Source organism: Diabrotica undecimpunctata, chromosome 6 (assembly GCF_040954645.1).
Source record: "Diabrotica undecimpunctata isolate CICGRU chromosome 6, icDiaUnde3, whole genome shotgun sequence".
In the NCBI taxonomy this organism is placed as follows: Eukaryota; Metazoa; Arthropoda; class Insecta; order Coleoptera; family Chrysomelidae; genus Diabrotica; species Diabrotica undecimpunctata.
This window is the reverse complement of record NC_092808.1, coordinates 100,834,095-100,859,643: the sequence shown is the minus strand read 5'-3', so window position 1 is coordinate 100,859,643 and position 25,549 is coordinate 100,834,095. Positions and strand designations below refer to the sequence as shown.

The window sequence follows — 25,549 nt, the reverse complement described above, 5'->3', positions numbered from 1 at the left end:
TAAACTTATTATCCACATTATATGATTTATTTAATATATTTAATAAGAATTTAGCTAACTTACCATTAGATGAATTGATAGAAGAAATAATGAACCTCATACTGAGTTGGTGTATGTGAATTTCTGGAAGTCAGTAAAGTCTAGGGGAGTAACCATTATAGGCATGTAAAAATTTGGCCGTAGACTTATCAATTACATTGGATGTCTTAAGATGAGTAATATATTTATTGATATTATTACTGATAGTGGAAGTTGAAGGGAGGAGTAACGAGGAAGCTCCAATAATATTAAAATCTGAAGTCCAACATGCTATAAACAACTCAAAATCTGGCAGAGCCCGTGAGCTAGATGAAGTACATTTGATCTGATTAAACTTATAGGCGAAGACAATTTAAGTGCAATAAGTATACTCTTTAACAACATATACAAATCTGGTGAGATACCTACAGAAGGGCTACTATACTATACTATAGATTAATCTAATGTCACACTTATTAAAAACATTTTTAAAGATTATACATGCAAGAATATTTAGAAAGTGCGAAGCGGATATGAGTAATAGACAGTTTGGCTTTCGTAACGGCTTCGGAATAGTGGAAGCTCTGTATAGTTTCACAACTCTTGTCCAAAAATGTCGAGACCAACAAAAAGATATTTTCGTTGCGTTTATACACAATGAGAAAGCTATTGACAAAGCTAACATAACATTCTCATGGAATGTCTAAAGAGAAAAGGATGCGACAAGAATGACATTACCATAGTGAGAAATCTCTATTGGAACCAACAGGCTGTGGTAACATTAGATGAAAATAGCACGAATGCGCAACAGATAAGTAGAGGAGTGAGACAGGGCTGTGTACTTTCACCATTACTATTTGTATATATTCTGAAGAGTTATTTGCGCAATCACTGGGATTTCTGAAATCTGTACAGAAGGGATCAAGATAAATGGTGAAAATATAAATAACATCCGTTATGCTGACGTAAAGTCATTATCTCTGAAAGTGAGACAGACCTGCAGACCGTACTAAACACAATTTGTAATAGTGGAGAGATCCAGATAAAAAATGAAGATATTGAGCAAGTGGACAAAATGAAATACTTAGGAGTCTGGATTACGGAAGATCTGAATCCAAAATCAGAAATTCTCTCAAAAATAGAGCAATCAAGAGCAGCTTTTTTGACGATGAAGAAATTTCTTAGTAACCAAAGACTCAATCTGCAAATACGATATCGGATGCTAAAATGTTATATCCACTCTATTCTTCTTTATGGTGTAGAAGCCTGGACTGTTAATTTTGACTTAATGAGAAAACTGAAAGCTTTTGAGATGTGGCTTTTTAGGAGAATTTTTAAGATACCATGGACCGATCATATTACGAGTGAAATGGTGTTGCACAGAATGGGAAGAGACAAAGAACTTTTGACCACCATTAAAAGGCGAAAGACAGCATATTTGGGGCACATACTTAGAAATGATAAGTATGAGTTGTTGCAGCTGATTATGAAGGGTAACATCGAAGGAAAAGGGGATCCTGGTAGACGACAAATATCCTGACTGAAAAACATTCGCGACTAGACCAGGTTAAACACACAGACGTTTTTAAGAAAAACAGAAGATAGAGACGAATTTGCAATGGTTATAGCCAACCTTCATTAGTAAAGATGGCAATAGAAGAAGAAGGAAGTTGGATTCCTGGTTAAATGTTTTATAATATCTCTCATCGTCCACCAATTGGTTTGCAATTTTCTCATCAGAAATCATTCAAGTAGTGACGCCCTAAAACAAAATGTAAAATAATAAATTAAATATTATTCCGTATTTAAAATTAATTCTTTGGCTGGTTATATAACAATTTATAAATATAGATTTAGCAAAATTGTTATATAAAAAACTTAATTTCAACTTACTGTTTCTTTTTCCACAGCAACATTTTATAATACATATTTGGTCTAATGAGCATATTTTGATCCAACCAACCCTTTTCTAGTAGATGTTCTAAAAGTCTTTCTAGTTAAAACTCACCCTGTATATTTCTGTATGTATTTTTATCACAAATTTAAATATCTCTTCTTACTGGATTATATGTTTCCCTAATTGGTTATTAAAGAATTCTTCTAAATTCAGTTACACTTCAATTTTATTTCGTTTTATTTAGGTATCATAGTATATCTTCTTCTTTATGTACCATGTTCTTTCAGAACGTTGGTTACCATTATATCTATCTTAATTTTATTCACTGCCACCCTAAATAGTATGCTTGTATCAACACCATACCAATCTCGCAAGTTCTTCAACCATGAGGTTCTTTTTCGTCCTGGACTGCGTTTGCCTTGTATATACAAACTGAAATTTATATATATATATATATATATATATATATATATATATATATATATATATATATATATATATATATATTTATATATATATATATATATATTTATATATATATATATATTTATATATGTATATATATATATATATATTTATATATATATATATATATATATATATATATATATATTTATATATATATATATATATATATATATATATATAGTTATGTTTCTTCTTTCCCAACCAAAGAAAAATAAATAAAAAAAATCCATCGAAATAAAATTTTAAGATATCAATATAAACAAATTTTATATAGTAATTTAAGATAAGATTTAGTGTAGATAAGAATAGAAATTTGTTTGGCAAACGACCTTTTTCCGTTTCAAACAAAATTATCAAAAAACCTTTGTTTAGAATTAGAAGACATTTTACCTGTAAGTTAATCTTTTCATTGTTTGTATAATCGAGTATTAAATGACCATATTCTAATCTTTTGAAATATGTATAAATTGTGTATTGACAAAACCAATTTTAAAGTAAGCTATTTAGTTTTTCTCTGAAACCGAAATTAGGCTTTTCCCAAATCATGGTAAACACAATTTGAGCTTTTGATTGGACGGTCGTTTTTAAATGGGAATTTGTGATCCGATCATGAGAACCGGAGAAGTCAGTGATAATTTGGTCATCGAACGAAACAGTCGTTTGTCTCAAGATAGGGTGTGGTTCGTGAGTTGGATACCGGCATTGTGAAAAGAATTGAATAGTTTTGCAGAAGGAGATAGCAAGTAGATTGAAAGAGGTCCTTGTATCTACCGTTGGCATTTGGTGAAGATTTGTTTAAGTAGTTTTACGGCATCAAGTTGACAAAAGGAAGTCCTTGTGTCATTAATAAGTAGTTGAGTTTTTGGAGAAGTGCATCAGGTGTTTTTGGTTAGTGCAGCAGGTTTGCAGAGACGTTAGGAAGGAGCCTGGGTGCCAAAAAGGAGAGATCACATCGTTGAGGAGACTGGATTTTTCTGGGTATGTCCCAATATACAACTCAATAAGAAAATAAGCTGTAAGTGTTTTGTACAATTGAATTTTATATCTGCGAAGGATCGGTTTGAGATCATGGTCATTAGCATTCAAATTTAAGAACTGAAGTTTTGTTAGGCTAATCAAAAGTTTAAAGTTTTGTTATTTTTTTGTTTCAAGTAAAGAAAAATTTAAGTAAAATTAGTTTTCACTTAATATAAATGTATGTAGATTTAAAATCTTATTATTATAAAAATTTGATTTATTTTCTTGTATGCTGATTGATAAGATAACGACAGAATTTGATAATTGTTTTATTCGTTCATATAAAATAATGAAACGTAAATTTTTGTAATATAATTTTTTTTTATTCTTATCCTTTCTTCTCTATCCCGATAAAAGACAACTAGAAAATCTTTGAATCCATCGAACACAGGTAATATAAGGAGTTTATTTTACTTTTGACAACAAATAAGTTATATTTTTTTATTGGCTCAATAAACTAAGATTAAAGTCAAAATAAACAATCATAGCAATATATATATATATATATATATATATATATATATATATATATATATATATATATCTATATATATAATATAAAAATATATAGAAATTGTATTTGTTATTATGTTTCCAGAAGCAAGTAAATCAAAAGATTCAGAGACAAATCGTCCATTTAATTTTTTTCCCGTTTGTACAAACAACAAAGCCAGTTTGACGTACCTATGGATTCCCTAGCTAAATCAATTATGCATTATGTATATTAAAGGTGTTTAATCCTTGAATTTTTTAATTAACTTTGCTTTTGTTATATTCCAGTAGTCAAAGTTCAACTTTATTACAATGTACATTGAATATTGCATTGAATAACTGACAACTCATGTTAAATCAATAAATCTCATAATACTATAAATTATCTTGCACTTTTATAAATAATAAAACTATCTAATAATTATAATACAGAAACTTTTTATTTGATAAATATTTTATGGGATACAGAGCAAGTGCAATGGTAAGAAAGCGGCTATAAAAGTTTTGAAATTGACGTATCAGGGTTATTTGTTTGATAGCATTTGAGTAGTGCGTCCGGCACGGCTTTTGAAGTACACTCGGCGCGAGTGATTGTGGTGATTGTTTTTGGTTTTGGTGTGTTTAAAAGGATTTAGTAAACAATGGTCAAGGGTAAATATTTTAATTTGATTTTATAATGTATTTTTAATGTTAAATAATTAAAGATATTAAAAATTAGATGACACCAGGGACCAGATGTGCCAAATTTGTTCAAAATCAGTTTTCAAAATCAAAATATGTTTAATCATCCTTTTGATCCTTTAACGATAAATCGTGTTATTGATTTTACATTTTTGAATATTTTTAAAGAATGTATATATTAATGATGGACATTCCTTTAAGGGAACGGCCAGTCTGACCAATAAAAAATTAAAGGACGCCTTACTTCACATCGTAGTGACATTAAACTTTCTAAACATACTTGTGCCCTTGCAGAACATGCAATCAACACCAAACATACTGTTAATTTTGATGATGTTAGAATTCTCTGTAGAGAACGTAACCTTAATAAGAGACAATTTATGGAGATGTGTCATATTTTGAAACAACCTAATGCATTAAATAAGAGAACTGATATCAGCAACTTAAGCCAAATTTACCATGCACTAATACTACAAAATTGATTCTTCCGTATTCTACTTTTAATTATTGTTTTCTTCTTCAACTTCTTTTATTATATCATAACATTTATGTTGACATCTATAAAACTTTTTCTTCAATCTCACCAGCTGATTGTCATTTCTGACAGTCGAGCTTTCAAATACTTCATTTTCATGATATGATATGATTTAATCAATCAATGTTTTCAAAAGTGAAATTTAAAACAAATTAGTTAAATTGGGAATCTTCCAGCGTTCTGTGTTTCTATATTTTTTGCTGTTATATTTATTATATTAATTTTTTGATGTTTCTTTGCAATAACAACATTGTAATGCTACAGATCTTTTAAAGGTAAGATCATTTACTTAATTGTTTTTTCATATTAGATGTATCGCTAATAACACTCTTTTAGATGAACTGATGATGCTTATTGAACAATAGGCGAAACGTCTTCAATAAAGATAAAGTAGCACAACTCTTGTCTTTTTTATCTCCAAATTGACCGAAAACATCCCATTCACTTACGAGTGCACATTTTTTTTATATTAAATTAAACGGTCATATACCTTAAAGATATATATATATATATATATATATATATATATATATATATATATATATATATATATATATATACGGCTTGATATGTCATTAAGTAATATTGTCTGTGGTGCCGGGAAAACCGTTAAAAATGAGAATGAAATGTATGCTATTTCAGCACTCGTGGTTATTAGATACGGCACAACTTGATATTTTATGTATCAAGTTCTGCCTAATTCCACACCTTAAGTAGAGAATTTCTGACTATGGGTAGACATTATGACAAATCATGTTTTGCGACTCCAGCCATTAGTAAATAAAGCTTGGCAAAACAACTTTGTATAAGTATGGCAATAGTAGATATGTCAATCTAGCCTAATTTTTCAGTAGAACATTTTGAATGTTTGAAAGGCCCCCTAAATTAAGCAATTAAACACTGAAAACTTTTGTTTTTGACACTTCCACAAATTTTTATTATAATTAATTATCGCTACAGTTGTTTAGACAGAATGCCTTTCTCAAGTGAGGTATTTTTGTTATGCGTCCAACATCTTATAGTCTTTAACTAAATAAGTTTAAAGGGAAGAACTTTTTGTCTTAATTTGGTCATTCAGAATTATATCTGTATTTTTAATTTGTTGATTTTCATATGAATTTCATATTATAATGATAGCTTAAGGCCTTTATTTTAAATGTGAAGAACGTGAAATTGGTTATTAAAAGAATGCTTATGATCTAGAAGGTGAAGTGAGTAAGTAGGATTTGTTTTTCTATTATTAAGAGCCCTTTTGTGTTCTGCTATCCGTTTGTTAAAGGTTCTACCCGTTTGACCGATGTAAGTTTTTGAGCAGTCGCCACATGTAAGTTTGTATACCCCACTGTATAAGTGCTTTTTTCTTTGGCTTTTGTTGTTTTTAATATATTTGCTTAAGTTGTTTGTTTTGAAAGCTGGCGTTATTCCTTTCTTTTTGTGTGTTTGGCTATGTTTGAAGCGGAAAGTACTAGCTCTTTCTCTGTTGGTGATGATACTAATTTCAGGATTTTCTTACGCAGTTTTTGGTTTCAAATTTTGTTTATTTCTGTTCGTTTGAGCCATTTGTATGTAGTTGTTTTTTGACATGAGAATTTGTATTTGTATGAGCATAAGATAGAGAAGGCTTGTAGTTAATGGCTGTCAAGGATAGATGAGAAGAAGGCACATAAAAAAGAAGAAGAAACAGATGACGCATCTGCTGCGCTCTGCAGATCTGCTTGTTCCTACAGCACCCTAAAACCAAACTGTGTGGGTGTCCGTTTTAAAAGGTAGAAAAATCGTTTTGAAAACTTTTCGTTTTTTGGTCATGAAAGTTAAATTAATATTTTTTGCACTAGTTGGCTGTGAACCTTTTTCATTGTCAAATTGTGGTCAGTTCGCGAAGTTTATCGCATATATAAAAATGGTTTTTTCGAATAAGGAATACGCTGATTTGCTTTAGTTTATGGCGAAATGAGGTGTAACGCTCGAGCAGCACAACGTAGATACGCTGAAAAATTTATCAATCGTGATCCCACTCATTCAACGTTTACAGCTCTTTATCAACGATTAAGAGAAACAGGTTCAGCGGTCCCAAAAAAATAATGAAAAAGGGAGACCTTCTGATGTAACAGCAGCATATGGATATGTTATTTTAATGGAAGTTAAGAAGCGTTCGAAGACTATCTGCCATGTATTCCACAATTTCAAAATCTTTCGTAGGAAATATCTTTCACAACGAATTTATATCCTTCTTATTTTACAAAAGTACAAGCACACCTACAAGGAGATTTTTCTGCTCGTGAAAAATTCGACAGATTATTACAAAATCATAAAAGTCAAAATAAAGATTTTTTCTGATACATTTTGTTTTGCGACAAAGCTACATTCACAAAAAATGGAATTTTTAATGTGCATAATGCACAATATTATTCGTACGTTGGTGACAACCCCACGTTGTTCAAGAATTTAAGCATCAGCATAAGTTAATCTTAAACGTCTGGATAGTAACAGTTAATGATTATATACTTGGGCCTGTGGAATTGCCTGCTCGTTTAAATGGTGCTGATGACTTACATTTCCTGCAAAATGTTTTACCTGATGATTTCTCTTTAAATATTCGGAAAAACTTCGGCTAGAAGAAGTAATGACGAAATAAAGCAAAGAACATCAATAGAAACAGACATACCAACATATATAGAACAAAAAAGACTAAAGTGGTTTGGACATGTAAGAAGAGCTAGCGACAGAAGATGGATAAAGAGAATACCCGAATGGAGCCCCATAGGAAGGAGGAAAAGAGGACGACCCCGAAAATCCTGGAGGAACGAAGTAGACGACGCCATGAGTAAGAGAGGACTAAACGATGGAGAATGGAACAACAGAGAGAGATGGAAACGGTTGAGCGAGGGAAGGCAGTGAATACTGTAGAATCCCTAAATATATATAAAAACTTCGGCTGTCCGGCCTACTTTAGCAGGAACGTACGAGACTATTTTGATAATAACTACGAAGACCACTAGATTGGAAGAGGCGGTTTAGTTGCTTGGCAAGGTCGCCGGATTTTATTCCTTGCGATTATTGTGTTTGGAGATACATAAAAGCATTTGCTTATTCCGTTCCGATACAAAATCGTGCACAACTCTGGCTAAGGGTATAAGATGTTTGCAACGAATTAATAAATAACTTTAAAATTTTTGCAAGAATTCGGCGTTCTTTAAGCAAAAGGGAAAAATTTATGAAAGGCGACTACTTTTCATCGAGCATCTTTTGTAACTATCTATCTACTTGAAACGAACTCAGCTCTTTATTGTATAGATTTTCTCGTAATAAGAAATATTATTTTTTGTTATTATATTTATTAAAAAATGTATATAATATGTTGTACATTTATGGAAATAAATAATATACAGCTAACAAGAAGGAGTCATTGCTGATTATCATACTAGGACTGCCGATTAGATTCTTTAAATAGAAATTTAATCAATATGTTCGATAATAAAAAAACAAGACTTCGACAGAATTACTTGCGTAAATGAAGTAAAATACATAAAATTTTACAAATGCGATCAATAACCAATACAAACCAACACAAAAATAAAGTAAGTATTTACATGTATATTCATTTCCTTAACAAAAGTCAAAAGGTTATTCTACACAAAACATTTTTCCACTTTTTGTTAATTAATTTACTTTACTTTATATCCTAATAGACAAGGCGAAAATCTCGGGTTTGTTCGAAAAAATATTCTCTCTTCTAAGATTTTTTATTACAATCACTTTCATGAGATACTCCAAAATAAGGTTTAAGAGGTCGCACATGCAAAAGAATTGTTTTAATTTTTTTATACAATTTTTTTTAAAGAAATTGTTATAATCAATTTTTAGGCACAGCTAATTTTTTTTAAATTTTGTTATATCATTCTCAAGAAAATAGTTATCGATAATAGTAGTTTTTTCTGTAAACTCGACTGTTTTCGAGTTATAAATAATTTAAAAATGATGAATGAAAATTACGATTTTCAAGACTTAAAACATGAGTAAAAACATTATTTTTTAATTCACCAAGGACATTAACTCAAGATTAAACTTTGTTCTATCCTTTAGAAGATCCTTCTTTATAAGAGAGAAAAACAAGATCTAGGGCACAAATTTTTGATGGTTTCTTATTGTACAAATGAGCACCAGCCATGCCATACGCGGTTTATTATCAATTAAAAAAACAATATTTATAGTGAAAACATCTGCCAGGAAACCCTTTTGTAAGCAATCGAAGGAATCGTAATCAATGGAGAAGTTGTAAATAATATTCGATACGCAGACGACACTGTACTAGTCGCAAGAACAGTAGAAGAATTACAACGATTACTTACAAATATAAATATTGCCTGCAACAATTATGGCATAAGTATCAATATAAAAAAACCAAGTATATGGTCTTCAGTAAGAACATGACACAACCAGCACATATTAGTATAAACCGCATTCAAATTGAAAAAGTATCAAGTTACAAATACTTGGGTACTTCAATAAACGAAACTGGAGACCAAACCAATGAAATAAAAAGACGTATCGAAATTGCCAGGACCACTTTCATAAAGATGAGGAAATTCTTCTGCAACAGAGATATAAGCATTCCTCTCCGATTAAGAATGCTAAGGGGTTACGTATTTAACATGCTATTATACGTTGTAGAGACCTGAACTCTCAAGCAGACCAGTATAAAAAATATTGAAAGTTTCGAGATCTGGTGCTACCGTCGAATGCTGAAGATAAGTTGGGTTGAGAGAGTTACAAACTTTGAAGTAATGCGAAGGATAGGAAAAGACCCAGAAATTTTGTCAACAATCAGGCAAAGAAAACTCGAATATTTGGGTCACCTGATGAGAGGACATAAATACGCATTACTTCAAAATATAATGCAAGGAAAAATAGAAGGAACACGGAATCCAGGCCGTAGAAGAATGTCATGGTTACGTAATTTGAGAGAGTGGTTTGGCTGTATTACTAATGAACTCTTTAGGTCAGCTGTAAATAAGGACAGGATAGCCCTGATGGTTTTCAATCTCCAATAGGAGTGGTACAAGAAGAAGAAGAAGAAAAAAAAACAATGGTTTAATAGTTATTTATGCACCAACTTCTTACATACAATACATCCGGAGAGCAACATAATCCAGCCAGACGGCATCTGACCGAGGGATGAATGTTGCTTGATGGGTATAATTATCCGGTAAAGCCAGTGGTACAAACAGAATATACATAAATATTTTGTAGGTGTAGTAAAATAAAAAGTAAAAGCGTCGCAATTTTAATTTTTATATTAAGTGAAGTGAAAAATAAAATCCTGTATGTACCACTAGTGTTACCGGATGATTATGTCCATCGAATAACATTCATCCCTCTCGCCAAAAGCCCTCTGGCTGAATTATGTTGCTCTCTAGGCGTAATCATCTTAGTAACACCCTTGGTGTATAAATAACTATTAAAACACTGTTTTTTAATTGATAATGCAGCGTGTATGGCAAGGAGGGTGCTTATTTGTACAATGAGAATTTAAATCAGCAAAAATTTGTGCCCTAGATCTTGTTTCTTTCTTTAACACACGCCTCAGCCCGAGCGCCCGTCCTGTCATATGCGCTTTATTAATGATAAAGAAATAATGTATAATAATATAGGTTCTTGCTGAATTCAAAAATAATGTTTTTTACATGTGTTTTTGAGCTGTAAAGATCGTAATTTTGCGATTTTCTGAGTTATAAATTATTTATAACTCGAAAACGATCAAAACTACAAGAGACTTTTTTCTTCAGGATTATCCGAAAAAAAAATTGGGTGGGCCAAAAAAGATATAGTTTTGAATTTGTTTAAAAAAAATTGTTTTAAAAAATTGGAACAAGTTTTCGCCTGGGCGACCTCCTGAACCTTATTTTGAGGTATCCCATGAAGGTGGTCGTGCAAAAAAATCACATGCGAATGTTTTTTCGAACAAGCCCGAGCTTTTCGCCTTGTCTACAAATCTTAATATTTTGGTTAATGCTTTTTATAGTTTTTATTTTTGCTGTATTAAAAGATTTCAATTACAAGCTGTAACAAAAATTTGTCTTTTCTTTAAATTGTATCATTTTCATTAGATGATCAAATTTATTCTTACCTTGTAATGGCCTCTTGGTCTTTATTTGTTCTGTTTGGGGACGTATTGTTTGTAATTTTGTAGTTAATTAAATCTTTGTATACATTTCATTTTCTGAATGTATTATCTCCGCTGCAAAGTTGGCGATCTTAGCTGGTAGTATTTTCTTGATAATAAGCTGTCTTAGAATTGACTCATTTGATCTTTAAACCACTGATCAGATTCTAAGCATTCTTCTTAACAGACCATTTTGAACGTATCTATAAACCTAGATTTATCTTTCTATTTAAAAGTCTAAGATTCAGCAGCATATTCTTCTTAAAGTTCCATCTCCTATCGGAGGTTGGATATCATAACGGCTATGGTCACTTTGTTAGCTGCTGCTCTGAAAAGTTGTAGTGAACTACAGTTAAACCATTCTCTAAGGTTTTTCAGCCAGGAGATGCGTCTTCTTCCTATTCTTCTTCTTCCTTGGATCCTTCCTTGCATAATAATTCTCAGCAGCTCATATTTTTCTCCTCTGGTTATGTGACCCAAATATGCTAGTTTTCTTCTTTTTATGCTGTTCATAATTTCTAACTCCTTATTTATACGTCGTAGTACCTCAGCATTGGTAATCCTTTGAACCCATTGAATTTTTAATATTCTTCTGTAACACCACATTTCGAACGCTTCTATTTTCCTTATGTGTTGTTTCTTCAATGTCCAAGCTTCCATTCCGTATAGTAAGATAGAAAATATGTAACATCTTAGAGCCCTCAATCTGAGATGCAACTGAAGGTCTCTGTTGGTAAGCATTGTCTTCATTTTCACAAATGCTTGCCTTGCAGTTTCAATTCGGACTTTGATTTCTCTGCTTTGGTCATTTTTGTCATCAACCCAGGTTCCCAGATATTTATATGTCTCTACTTTTTCTATTTGAGTTTGCTCTATCATTAATCTTTCATTTCCATGTTGCATTTTTGAGACAATCATGAATTTAGTTTTTCTCTTATTTATTTTTAGTCCGTATCTAATGCAATAATCGTTAATTCTATTTACCAATTCTTGTAGCGATTCCAGGGTGTCTGCCATTATAACGGTGTCATCAGCGAATCTTATGTTATTTACTATTCTTCCGTTTACAGAGATTCCATCACCCAGATCCGCTATCGCTTCCTGGAATATGGCTTCACTGTACACGTTAAACAGTAATGGTGACAGAACACAGCCCTGTCTTACTCCTCTCTTTATATCTACATTTTCGGACTTTTGTTCTTCTATCTTTATATTGGCCTTTTGATTCCAATACAGATTGATAATGATTCGTAAGTCTCGTCTGTCTATATCTTTGTTTCTCAGTATTTCTATTAGTTTTTCATGTCGGACCCTGTCGAATGCCTTCTCGAAGTCGATGAAACAGGAATAAGCAGCATATAGAAAAACATTAAACGCCAAGCTTGTTACGAGTCTGATTTTGAAATCGACGGTTATTTTGAGTATTTTCTAGATTTACGTTAATAAAGCCAGAGTGATTTTTGTAATTTCTGATCTTCACTTAATTTTTTCAGTGGATCCCGAAATTGGTTAATAGACAAATTGGTGGGTAACCGCGATATTAAAAATGTCTAATAGATAGCCTTAGTTGTTGCTAGGCCTATTTATTATCATCATCCATATTTTTCTGCATTCTTTTTAAGACCCATCGTTGTATCAATCTAATCTAATCGTTTAATTATTACCAATTCAAAGTGATTGAGAATCGTTGGATCGTCTGAGTATTTGCCAGAAGTGAGAAATTAGATAGATTTGGTTTACTTAAAGCATACTCTTGTCAAATTTGTGTCCCCTCCAGAATCCTTGGGACAGACTGATAAATCAGTGTGAGAGTGTCTACTCACCTGGGGTAGTTTCCGTTTTGTTTTAAAATCTGACATTTGTAAGGGTTTTTGGCTAAGTTCAATGCCACGCGAGCCACTGCGTGTTGGCAAGGTTTCAGTTTCAGCCGCCCACTCTGGGAACAGACGCTGTTTGCAGCCGCCCACTCTGGGTCAGACGCTGCTGCTGTCGCAGTATCACAGCAGCTTAACTCATAATGTGAGTGACGCCTGTGAGTATCTGGAATTAAGCCTACAGGATTTTTACTTCCCATAGCCTTAATCCAGTAATGACATTACTGCTGCCTAATTTCATATCCTCAGTTGATCCGCGGGTACTTATTTGGCAATGCCTTATTCGTACCTGTCCTGCATATCTGCAGGAACTTTCCCTATCAGCCATATGGGACGTGCCGTGTCGAGGTTGAGGACATCCCCCGTCCAGTCTGTCTTCTGGCGTTTGATACAGTGGAACTACCGTCCATCTTAAGAGCACTACAAGATTGCAGGGTCGACCACAGATTATCGATTTAAAAAACTAACATGGCAACAGAAAGGAATATCCATCGATGGAGAAAGATTAAACCATCTACGTTTTGCGGACGATATCGTGCTTTTGTCAGATAATCTGGGAGAGATCAAAGACATGCTCCAAGAACTGATGACTACAAGAAACTGGGCTGGAGATAAATTTCGAGAAAACCAAAATGATGACCAATATGGTTCCCAGCGAAGAGATACAGATTAATAACAACAAGGTAGAATTAATCGATAAATACACATACTTGGGTCATGAAATTAGAATAACCAGAGACAACCAAACCTGCGAGTTAAATAGACGAATCACGTTAGGATGGGAGGCATATGGAAGAATGAGACATTTTTAAAACAAATACCCCAATTCACCTGAAAAGGAAGGCATTTAACCAATGCATCTTACCATTCTTGACCTACGGAGCAGAGACCCTAACTTTAACGAAAGCTACTGCCGAAAAACTGAGGGTAACACAAAGGCGAATGGAGAGATCAATGCTGGGCCTGACCTTGAAAGATCGCGTGAGAAATGAGGAGATACGCCGACGAACTGGCGTAGACGATATTATACTGCGAATCAATAAACAAAAGTGGAGGTGGGCTGGACATGTTGCTAGAATGGAAGACGCAAGATGGACGAAGAGATTATTGGAGTAGAGACCAAGAGCCTACAAGTGAAGTCGAGGCAGATCACCCACCCGATGGACCGACGACCTAAGGAGAATAGAAACAAACTGGATTGCAGCAGCTAGAGATAGAGAGAACTGGAGACGTTTGGAGGAGGCCTATATTCAACAATGGATGTGAAAATGGGGCTGGATGATGATGGTTTACTTAACCTAAGTTAAACAAATTTAAATATGGTAAGTGAAGAAAACAACTAGGTAATATAGCTTGAAGCTTACTTGGACTAAGCAGACAACACAAATAACTAGAGAGCGATGACTAAGTTAATAGTAGCCAGACGCAATCATGGATAAAATATGTAAACCATACATACTATATTAGATTTATAAAGTGGTAGTAAAACAACAATTAAATATGCATTAATGGTATGATGGCAAAAGATGCAGTAAAGAAGTGGTATCCTTAAGCTAAATCGCAAGTAATTCTTTGCCTTAAAAACACAGTTGCTCAATGGGACACCAACAGCACCTTTGAAGGATCTACGGAGCATCTTCTACGAAGATCTCCTTTGCATATGGGTATAGGGAGAAGGCGAGAATGAGATATTATAGATTGTGAGAAAATCTAAGCAACTGAATAGTTTGACCAGAACATGACAATATAAAAAATAAACTAAGGTTTATCAATAAAAGAGCTAATAAACTTTCCAGAGGAGGATTAGTTACATAATACTTCAAAACAGAGCCGACTGTAGGAGTGCCAAAAACACTGTACGCGACCAGAAAAAGGCCTGAATCCGAACACAACATATGCAATTCTTACTTTAAAGCATACTTGGTTAAGAACATGACAAAGTATACATTGGACAGACCTGTGCTAATAGGGCTGAATCATTCATGAATCTCTCAAGTAAAGCAAAAGTGCAACCACTGGCGCATCGCAAGCGGCAAATACTTTTTGGAAACTACCAAGTGATTCAAAAATTATATGTCACGCATCCGCTGGACCTATACAAACTTTTACAGGATTCCAGAGTTCTAGCATGGATATAATGAATAAATGGAAGATGTACAACAAGCCAAGTGGATGAAGTATGACCGGTTTATAAAAGACTACTTTAAAAAAAAATCATTAGCATATCTGAAATTGTACATCCATCTTCCGCCGATAGAGATGTCGCCGTTGCATCTTTCGATGTTCTTTTACATTTTCCAATTGCCATAAATATTAAACAAAGTGGGACTCAGTATACAGCCATGTCTCACTCCGTTGGACTCCTTTCACTTAGTTTTTCATTTAAAGGCTCAGTTATGATTGTACAGATTTTTTATTAATATTATTAGATGCTGCAGCACTCCAATTTCAGACCAAATTTGCCAAATCGTCCTCAAATTCACAAGATTAAAGGCTTTACTATAATCATTAAAGTACAGATATGTTTTAATGTTAAATTTCCTAGTTATTTTGTAAAGAGTTAAATTTGATAGTCACATTATTATTTTTATATCTACAAGTATAGATCATTTCTTTGGACGATTGGTTAGTAATATTATAAATGCTGTGGCCGTATTTTAAATTAAAATTTTGAATTTTTTTTAGCTAAAGTAAAGGATATGTATAAGTAAAATATCCAAATATTGCACCAGCTGATCTATACCCTGCTTAAAGAATACTGATGGCTGTTGTTCGAAGAATTCTTTTACGGGATTTTGAACTTCTTCGTCGACCAAAAACCATCACCTTCTAACGCCTTACTTGTAGAAGGTTGAGCATTACATCGATGACAGCTTACTGAATAGTTTAGCAAGTACACAAAGATTCATTGCTAGCAATTCATTACTGCCTTGGAATAACTTTTGTACACTAATATTATGTTACTTTAATTTCAATCTTTATATTTTGTCTTCATATCCAAATTTTAAAAGTAGACTGATACATATTAGTTTCTCTATTTCTTCTGCTTATTTCAGTTACCTTGTTTATAGGTTTTATTACATTTCTGACAAATATCTTTGTTGAATATATTACAAAAGTTTAAAATACCAACATATTTTGTATCTAATTTAATTGCATTTCGTAATAAGTCAAAATTTTTCTGACAAAGGCGCCACTATCGGGCGATATAGACTTGTTTAAAAAATATACGCCTTCATCCTCCCACCGCCGTTCAGACAAGAGACTCAAAATCACATTTACAATTCGCATTTTTAACGATAAATTGTCTTTATTTTCTCGTGCATTTAAGTAATATAAATTATAAAAAAGTGTAGTAATGAATAGCTTGTCTTGAATAGTCAAAATAAGGATTTATTATTGTGTATTTTACCTCTAGTGCTTATTAGTTTGGTAGCCGTTTTTCCAATCGAAGAAAAATTATTTTAACCCATCTTATGTGTATGAGATATACCCATCTTCAAATATTTGGGAGTACTAGTCAACAGAAGAAATAAAAGTGTAGATATGAAAAGAAGAATTCAAGCGGAAAATACAGCGTTTTGTAGAAATAAAAAACTATTTAGAGATAAGAAAATAAGCCGAAACACAAAAATGAAAATCTACAAAACGACCATAAGACCAATAGAAGTATATGCTGCAGAAATATTTACATTAACAGCAAGAAAAGAAGAGTAATTAAAAGTTTTTAAGAGGAAGATTAACAGAAAAATACTGGGACCAAACAGAGAAAACGTAGAGGATGCAGGACAATGGATAATCACAAAATAAAGAATGGATGGGTCAAGAGAACATAGTTAGAGCAATAAAAACACAAAGAATTAGATGGTATGGACACATACTGAGAAGAGAGAAGACCAATCCGTTAAGAGTTATAACGGGATGGATGCCACCAGGTAAAAGAACCAGAGGCAGATCTAAACTGAGATGGAGACAACAAGTAGGAGAAGACTTAAGCAATATGGGAATTGGAAATATAGAAAGGACAATCAAAGAGAGAGAAAAATGGAGAAAAGTAGTGGAAACAGCAAAGGTACACCAGAAACTGTAAAACCAAACCAAGGATCCGCACAAAAGTAATTAAAAGATCTACAAGTTAAATTATGTCATTTAATCTTACGTGGGAGTGACTAAACTTCCAATTGAACGAAGGCTTAGTACTACCTTCTGTTAATGTTTCTTTTATTTGGCTTGATGATAATATAATAATAAACTTGTAATGTATATACATTAAAGTATAATATAGCTTTAAAGTACAAGTTAAGATACTTAAATTTATTTAAAATTAACTTTTTTAACTGACTTTTAATTTTGGATAATCTTAAAATACAGTAGGTTACTAGGCTAGATTAGGTTAGGTTATGGTAGATAAGGCGTGGTCGATAAGATAAAATATATTGTACCGATCAGATTGGATAAATTAAAAAACATATTTTTGTTTCTCTAAATATAGTTTTAAAGAGGTGCTGAAACTGTTTTCTTGTGACATATTTATATGAGATTAAATCACAATTGATTGTAATAAAAATTACATTTAATCTTTATTTTTGACGTTTCATCTACACTCCGGAAATCTTGTGCAAAAAAAATATTGTTATTAAAATAAAGGGTTGTTGTTATAACCTATAAGTGTAAATTATTTGGCCAATTAAATTGGGGATACTCTGCACTCCATGATACTGGTCAATAAACAAACAAAAGTAAGAAAGCGAAAGTTAGAAAGGAAATAGATGACAAATTAAAAAAATACATATTTTCTATTTAGTGACGGTAATTTGTTATAAACAGTTTAATTGTTTCAATGTTTATAATTCTTAAACTAACAAAAAATCATTGATAAACCTTGATCCAATAATTCGAACCAAAGATATTGCAAAATCAGTACAAAAACATTGCAAAATTACAGCATTTAGGCAATTTTTTCTTGTAACTCGGCTCCATTTTAAAATAACAGCTAAAATTGAAGAAAAACGTTTTTTATCTACTAAAACTGTGGATTATAGCTTGTATTTCTATTATACGGTTTAAGACGAAAAATTTTATGTATTATAACTATGTCTAAATATATTGTTTATTGAAATAAATCATTTTTAAAGTGCTCGCGCCGTTACGTGCCGAACGCCTAGAATCATATAACTATGAGAATTATGCGCGAAGTATAATAAAATATAAAAGAAGAAGAGTTGGTTGTTACCTCTCAGGGCATAAGGTTTCGTTTTTTTAAGCTGAGAAATTGTACGTTCACTTAAAAAATGTAATCTTTTATCGTCTACCTAGTGTCTTACTAATTACGATGTTCATCATCATTCGGGCTTTACAACCCTACGTGGATCTTAGCTTCCTCAAAAATCTCTCTTCGGTCGTCCCTAGCCTCCGTCTAGCACGTATTCCTATATTTTTTATGTCTTCATCCATGTTAGCAAGGAACCTTGTTGGTGGAAGACAAAAATGTATTATCATCATTTCAGCTTTATAACCCTTCGTGTGTCCTATCCTTAGTGAAGTACGTATTCCCATATTTCTCATGTCTTCATTGATGTTATTAAGACATCTTCTTCTGGGACTTCGTCTTCTTCTCTGACGCATGGGTCTATCAAGAAGCGTTTTTCTAGCTGGGTCATTTTATTCCATCCGCATTACATGCCCTACCCACCTCAGACGTCCTATCTTAATATGTTTTACAATATCTGGTTCCTGGTATATTCTATAAAGTTCGAAGTTGTATCGTCTCCTCCATACTTCATTGTCATTGATTGCTCCATAGATTCGCCGTTGTACTTTTCATTCAAAATATCATAACATACTTTCATTACTTTTTGTTAGAGTCCAGGCCTTTGAACCATATGTTTACTAGGCGTATTATTGTTTTGTAGAGTTTTATTTTAAGGCAAAAAGTGCATTCTTGACTAAGAGCTCTGTGTTCAAGAGCCATGACCTCACACTAGAAACAAAAACAAGGCTCCTTAAATGTAACGTGTACTCATTGCTTCTGTACGGAGTAGAAACGTGGACATTGAAGACTCAAACTCTATCAAAACTTCAGGCTTTTGAGCTATGGTTATACAGATGGATCCTGAAGATATCATGGACAGACAATGTCACCAATGAAGAAGTAATGCGGACGATAAACACAACCGCTGATTTGGTAAACATCGTGAATATCACTGTAAGCTGTAGTACTTGGGACATATTAATAAAAATCAAGGCAGATACGAGCTACTACAATGCATTTTGCAAGGTAAAATTAAAGGAAAGGTTGCCCCAGGACGAAGAAGAATATCCTGGCTTGCTAACCTGAGAGCATGGTATAGAAAGACCTCAATACAGCTATTCCGTATAGCAACCAAAATAATCATCATAGCCAGAATGATCGCCAACGTTCGGAACGGACAGGCACTCTAAGAAGAAGAATACGAAGAGTTTTATTTTTGTATTTCTCGATATAATTGTGAATTTAAGCAGGAGATTCTGCGGTTTATCTCAGCGATAGCATTATTTTCGGTGTTAAGAAGCGCTCTCAGGTATACAAATTAGTTCACTGCTTGGATGACGTCGTTTATTATAACAAGTGGTCGTAGGTATTGTGGTTGCGAGCTCATTTTCATATACTTCGTTGTGTTGATGTTTATTGTTAAATCCATTTTTGTAGCTGAATCTTTTAATGCTACATACGCCTCTCGTATAGCGTTTTTCGTTCTCCCAACAATATTGATATTATCTGCATAAGCAAGGATTTGCACTGATTTATTATATACTGAACCAATGCTTGTAATTTCTGACATACGCATTACTTTTTTAAAAACCAGATTTAGCAGTGTACAGGAGAGTCTCCCTAACGTAGCCCGTTATTTGTTTTAAAAGGTTTAGACAGTTTCCCCTGAATTCGTACTCTACAATTAACTTTTTTAAGAATTAGTTTAGTCAAATTTACCAACTGATTTGGTATTCTAGCTCTTTCATTGCTTTGAACATTTCTCATCTATTCACAGAGTCCTAGGCTGCTTTGTGGTCTATAAATATGTGATTTTGGGGTTGCAATCTGATGAATTGTCAATTTACCACCTCTAAAACCAATCTGGTATTTTCCTACTATGCGTTCTGCATATAGTGATATACGGTGACATAGTACTGTAAAAAATATTTTACACGCTGCATTTAGAAGCGTAATTCCTCTGTGGTTAGATCATTCAAAGATATCTCCTTTTTTGTGTATGGTGCAAAGTATTCCAATATTCCAATCATTGGGGAGTGATTTATGTGCCCATATTTCCTTTATAAGCTGCTGTAATGCCATTATGGTATCGTGGCCACCTTCTTTATAAAGTTTAGCGGGGTTTAGCGTTTTATCTATTCCGGATGATTTGTTTCTAGCTAGTATTTTAACTGCATCTTTAACTTCAAGAATCGTTGGTGATTCTTCTTCCCTTTTGTCTGTTCTCCTTACCTCATCTCTTCCGTATTTTAGATTTTCTTCCTCTTCCTCCATATTAAGTGCCGGGTTAAAGTTTTCCACCCATCTATTCTAGTTTCAAATAATATATAGCCTTTTTTACTGTGGATGATCTGATAGGATGGAAACGTTCTGAAAATTTATAAATCAGTTTTGGATAATTTTTAAAAATTTTAATAACATTTTATACGATTATACAAAAAGAAGTTTTTACTTTATTCTTACCTAGTTTTTTATATTAAAATATGTATATGCGCGAAACGGATGCACATACGGTTCAAGCCGTGAGGTGAAGGTTCAAAATGCGCCCAAGTGGCTACCTTTCTACTTATTATAGTTCGGCTCTAGAAGTTTAGTGTATAATGACGCACGTGCTTTAAAATAGCTTTACTGCATAAAAATACGTTTAGACATACTCAGACTACAAAAAATTCCTCGTCTTGGATCGTATAAGACTACTATGTAGTCTTATACGATCAAACTTGCTTTGGTATAATCTAAAGTTTTAGTAGCTAAAAACCATATAAACAAATTATATGCCTTTTTTAATAGAAAATATCCATTTATAATTATTATAACTTTGTTACTGTAATTGATGATAATAATTAAGGTGCAGTTTTAAAGATAATAATTATTTTACTTAAAATACAGCCGGGTTGATAGTGAAAAATACCGTAATTTTGCAATATATCTGGTTCTAATTATTGGACCCAGGATTGTCCAAAATTATGTTGTAGGTTTTTTTAAAGAAACAAATTGCACTTTGTAAAAATGATTTATATTTGTTAGTTTGCGAATTAGAATCATTTAAACAATTTAAAAAATCCTGTCACGTCCGACTCAACAGAAAGTTTGAAATTCTAATTCAGCGGGCCAAAATACATAAGAATACACTCTGAAACTCCCAGGACTTTGATCAGCCACGAAGCAGCCCTGGTCCCTAGAATATATTGTGGGTGTATGTTAGTGTGGTATTGCAGGATCCATCGGTTGTTTATTTTCACTACGTTGCGGCTCTGTATTATTATTTTTAAAACTTAAAACCAAAAAACAAAACTAAAATTTTAAATATAGGTACAAATTTTCTGATAATTCCATGAAAAAATATTTGAACAGTTCATCGATGACGTAATAAAATAATAAAATATTTCTAATACTTTTGTATATTGTTCTTTAAACTATGGAATTGATAATCTACAATATATAGATATCGTAACCACAAGATTTTATAGGGATTAAGTTAATCATAACCTTTGTAGATTGTTTACAGCGTAGTGTAATTATTTTAGTTTAGGTTAAGTGTAGACAACAGTGTGAACCGATTTAAGTGGCTAATAGTTAGGAAACAATATTATTATACAGTTTTTATTAAAAAGTTACTCAGGTATGATAAAAAATCTTAATAATAGTTAATAGTCATCAACGATATGGTACTTTGAGGTAGCTTTATGTTTGTATGGTCCGTAGATTTGATTTTTTTATGGTACCAGGCTAAAAATCCGTCAGATAATTTGTAATTAAAATTAAATAGTTTAAATGCTTGTATCTTGTAAAACAATTGCAAAAATAGGCATTTGATAGGACTTTTTCAATTATAAGTTAGCTTTCATACATGCGAATTCAATTTAATAACTCTTCAGTTTAAATGTTAATGTTTCAGCTTGGAAAAACTTTGCGAAATTACTTTATTTTTATTAATAAAACAAAACATTAAAAATTTCTCATCAAAGTTGCAAATTTATTTAGAGAGAATTTATATATATATATATATATATATATATATATATATATATATATATATATATATATATATATATATATATATATATATATATTTTTTTAGTGGATTTTCTTGGGTTTAGGTTCATAAAAAATTTGATTTGGTACTAAGGCATTTTCATATATTTATTCGACGTTTCGGCAGGAAATCCATGCCTTTTTCAAGAAGTAATATTGACTAAAAAAACATTTTATGACAGACATAATACGATTTAAAAGTTAAACTTTTGACTTACCAAGCATGTAAAAATTTGTTACTAAAAAGTAGACGTCACAATTAAAATAATGTTAAAAACATAGGACATACCCACTAAGTCACTACATGTAAAATATATTTTAGATCTAATGTGTTGTTTATTGAAGTTAGTTTATCGTTTAAACAACCAGTTATTTTAACATCATAGGCGTTCTGAGATTGTCTTATTGTGTGTTTTTAAATTAAGTTAAAATATATTTTGTTCAAATTTTTGACATCTTTTTTATCATTTATTGCATTATTATTTTTTTTTATTTGTATAGACTCTAGAAGCTCTCTCTTTTTCCTGTTGGGTTCACTTTTTAGGATCTTGGTTTTCTCAAAATCAAATTTATGTTTTTTTTCGTTTTCATGTTTTGTGAGGGCATGTTTTGGAAGATTTTGTTTGATCCAACAAACAGATGGATGTGCTATGGGTGCTAGCATATCCAGTGCCATCGCTCAATTAGTTTTAGAGCATCTAGAGGAAATTGTTTTAAATAAAATAGATTTTGATATACCTTTTTTCTATCGCTATATAGATGACTGCTTGAGCGCAGCACCAGAGGATAAAATGGATATATTACTAAATGAATTCAATAACTTTCACCAAAAACTAAAATTTACATTAGAAATTGAAAAAAATCATCAAATTAATTTTCTGGACCTGACCTTACATAGAGAAAACAGCACTATAACTACTTCATGGTACACCAAAAAAACCTGGTCATCGAGATATCTGAATTTCAACTCTCATCATCCCCTGTCTCAAAAGAAATCAGTAGTTATCGGACTCGCCGATAGAGCTATTAGATTATACGATCCTATTAATAGACCTCAGGCCATTAAAAAAGCAAAAACAGCACTAACACTTAATTCATACCCACACCACCTTATCGACAACACTTTCAAATCGCGACTGCATAAATTTTACAATAACAATAATAACAATGAAACAAACACGGAAAAGAAAAACTATATGTCTCTTCCCTATATAAAAGGATTATCAGAACAAATTGCAAATCTTCTGTCCAAACATAATATTATGGTTGCTCATAAAGGGCACAATCTTTTGAAAAAGAATTTTACAAGATTAAAAACAAAAACCCCTCTATTAAAAAGATCGCATGTTGTATATGAAATTCCCTGCTCGAATTGTGATGGAGTTTATATTGGACAAACCAGTCAGCTACTTAACTCAAGAATACGTTCCCACAAATATGACAAAAAAAACTCAACCGCCCTCACAAAACATGAAAACGAAAAAAAACATAAATTTGATTTTGAGAAAACCAAGATCCTAAAAAGTGAACCCAACAGGAAAAAGAGAGAGCTTCTAGAGTCTATACAAATAAAAAAAAATAATAATGCAATAAATGATAAAAAAGATGTCAAAAATTTGAACAAAATATATTTTAACTTAATTTAAAAACACACAATAAGACAATCTCAGAACGCCTATGATGTTAAAATAACTGGTTGTTTAAACGATAAACTAACTTCAATAAACAACACATTAGATCTAAAATATATTTTACATGTAGTGACTTAGTGGGTATGTCCTATGTTTTTAACATTATTTTAATTGTGACGTCTACTTTTTAGTAACAAATTTTTACATGCTTGGTAAGTCAAAAGTTTAACTTTTAAATCGTATTATGTCTGTCATAAAATGTTTTTTTAGTCAATATTACTTCTTGAAAAAGGCATGGATTTCCTGCCGAAACGTCGAATAAATATATGAAAATGCCTTAGTACCAAATCAAATTTTTTATGAACCTAAACCCAAGAAAATCCACTAAAAAAATATATATTAAGGTTCAAGAACTAAACTCAAACTATATATATATATATATATATATATATATATATATATATATATATATATATATATATATATCTATATATATATATATATTTATATATATCTATATATATATATATATATATATATATATATATATATATATATATATATATATATATATATCGAGAAAAGGAGTACGACCGTCAATCCAAAATAAACTAAGGTACACTCGAAGAGTGGTGGATTTTTCGGTCAAAGTGGAGAAATAAAAGACAAAGAAAGTGGCTACTTCATCTATTGGCTACGTCTTCAATAAATAGATAAAGTAGCCACCTTCTTTGTCTTTTATTTCTCCACTTTGACCGAAAAACCCACCACTCTTCGAGTGTACCTTAGTTTATATATATATATATATATATATATATATATATATATATATATATATATATATATATATATATATATATATACAATGGTTATACACCTCAGCGTGGGGTTAAACCGCGAATGCTTTCTAGATCCTATTTCTTGAGTGGATCAGTCTCTTTTGTTTATGTTATCTTCTTGACAATATCTCTCCATTTTTTCCTGTCTCTAGTTTTTCCTCTCCATTCTCTGACTCCTGCCCTTTGGAGGTCTTCTTTAACTTCTTGCAGCCACTTTGATCTTGGTCTTTCCCTTCTCTTCCTTTCTCCAGGATTCCATTCTATCATTCCGTATGTCACTGCCTCATCTGCTGCTCGCCAAATGTGACCTAACCAATCTAACTCTGCATTGCTTTATTTTAGTTACGATGTCTTCCTTAAATTCTTCCTTAATCTCTGTATTTGTTCTGCTTCTATATTTATTTTGCTCTGTTCTGATTGATCCTAGTATGGTTCTCATAATTTTTCTCTCTGCTATTCTTAAGTATTCTTCATCTTTTTTAACCATTGTTATTGTTTCTACTGCATATAATAATATTGACCTAGGAGAGAATTTAGAGATTTAAATAAAATTAAGCTATAAATAATAATAATAAATAATCTTTAAAAACTGGTTGATAAAAGTTATAGAACAACTTAAAATAAACATTTTAAGCTTTGGTAAACGTT

At 32.0% G+C, this 25,549-nt stretch overlaps 1 protein-coding gene across 3 annotated transcripts in view; it reads left to right on the top strand.

Annotated features, from left to right (window-relative positions):
* LOC140443641 (aquaporin-like) overlaps positions 1 to 25,549 on the top strand; it is a 131,296-nt gene that overhangs the window by 32,137 nt on the left and 73,610 nt on the right. The window contains exon 1 of one of the 3 annotated variants that reach the window (XM_072534999.1): positions 4,376 to 4,543. The exons of 1 other annotated variant lie outside the window; for it this stretch is intronic. In XM_072534999.1, coding sequence (XP_072391100.1) covers positions 4,534 to 4,543 — 10 coding nt within the window. In that variant the 5' untranslated portion in view covers positions 4,376 to 4,533. Of the gene's footprint in view, positions 1 to 4,375; positions 4,544 to 21,921; positions 22,019 to 25,549 lie in introns of those variants that run through there. One more of the 3 variants, XM_072535000.1, reaches the window with a different exon arrangement.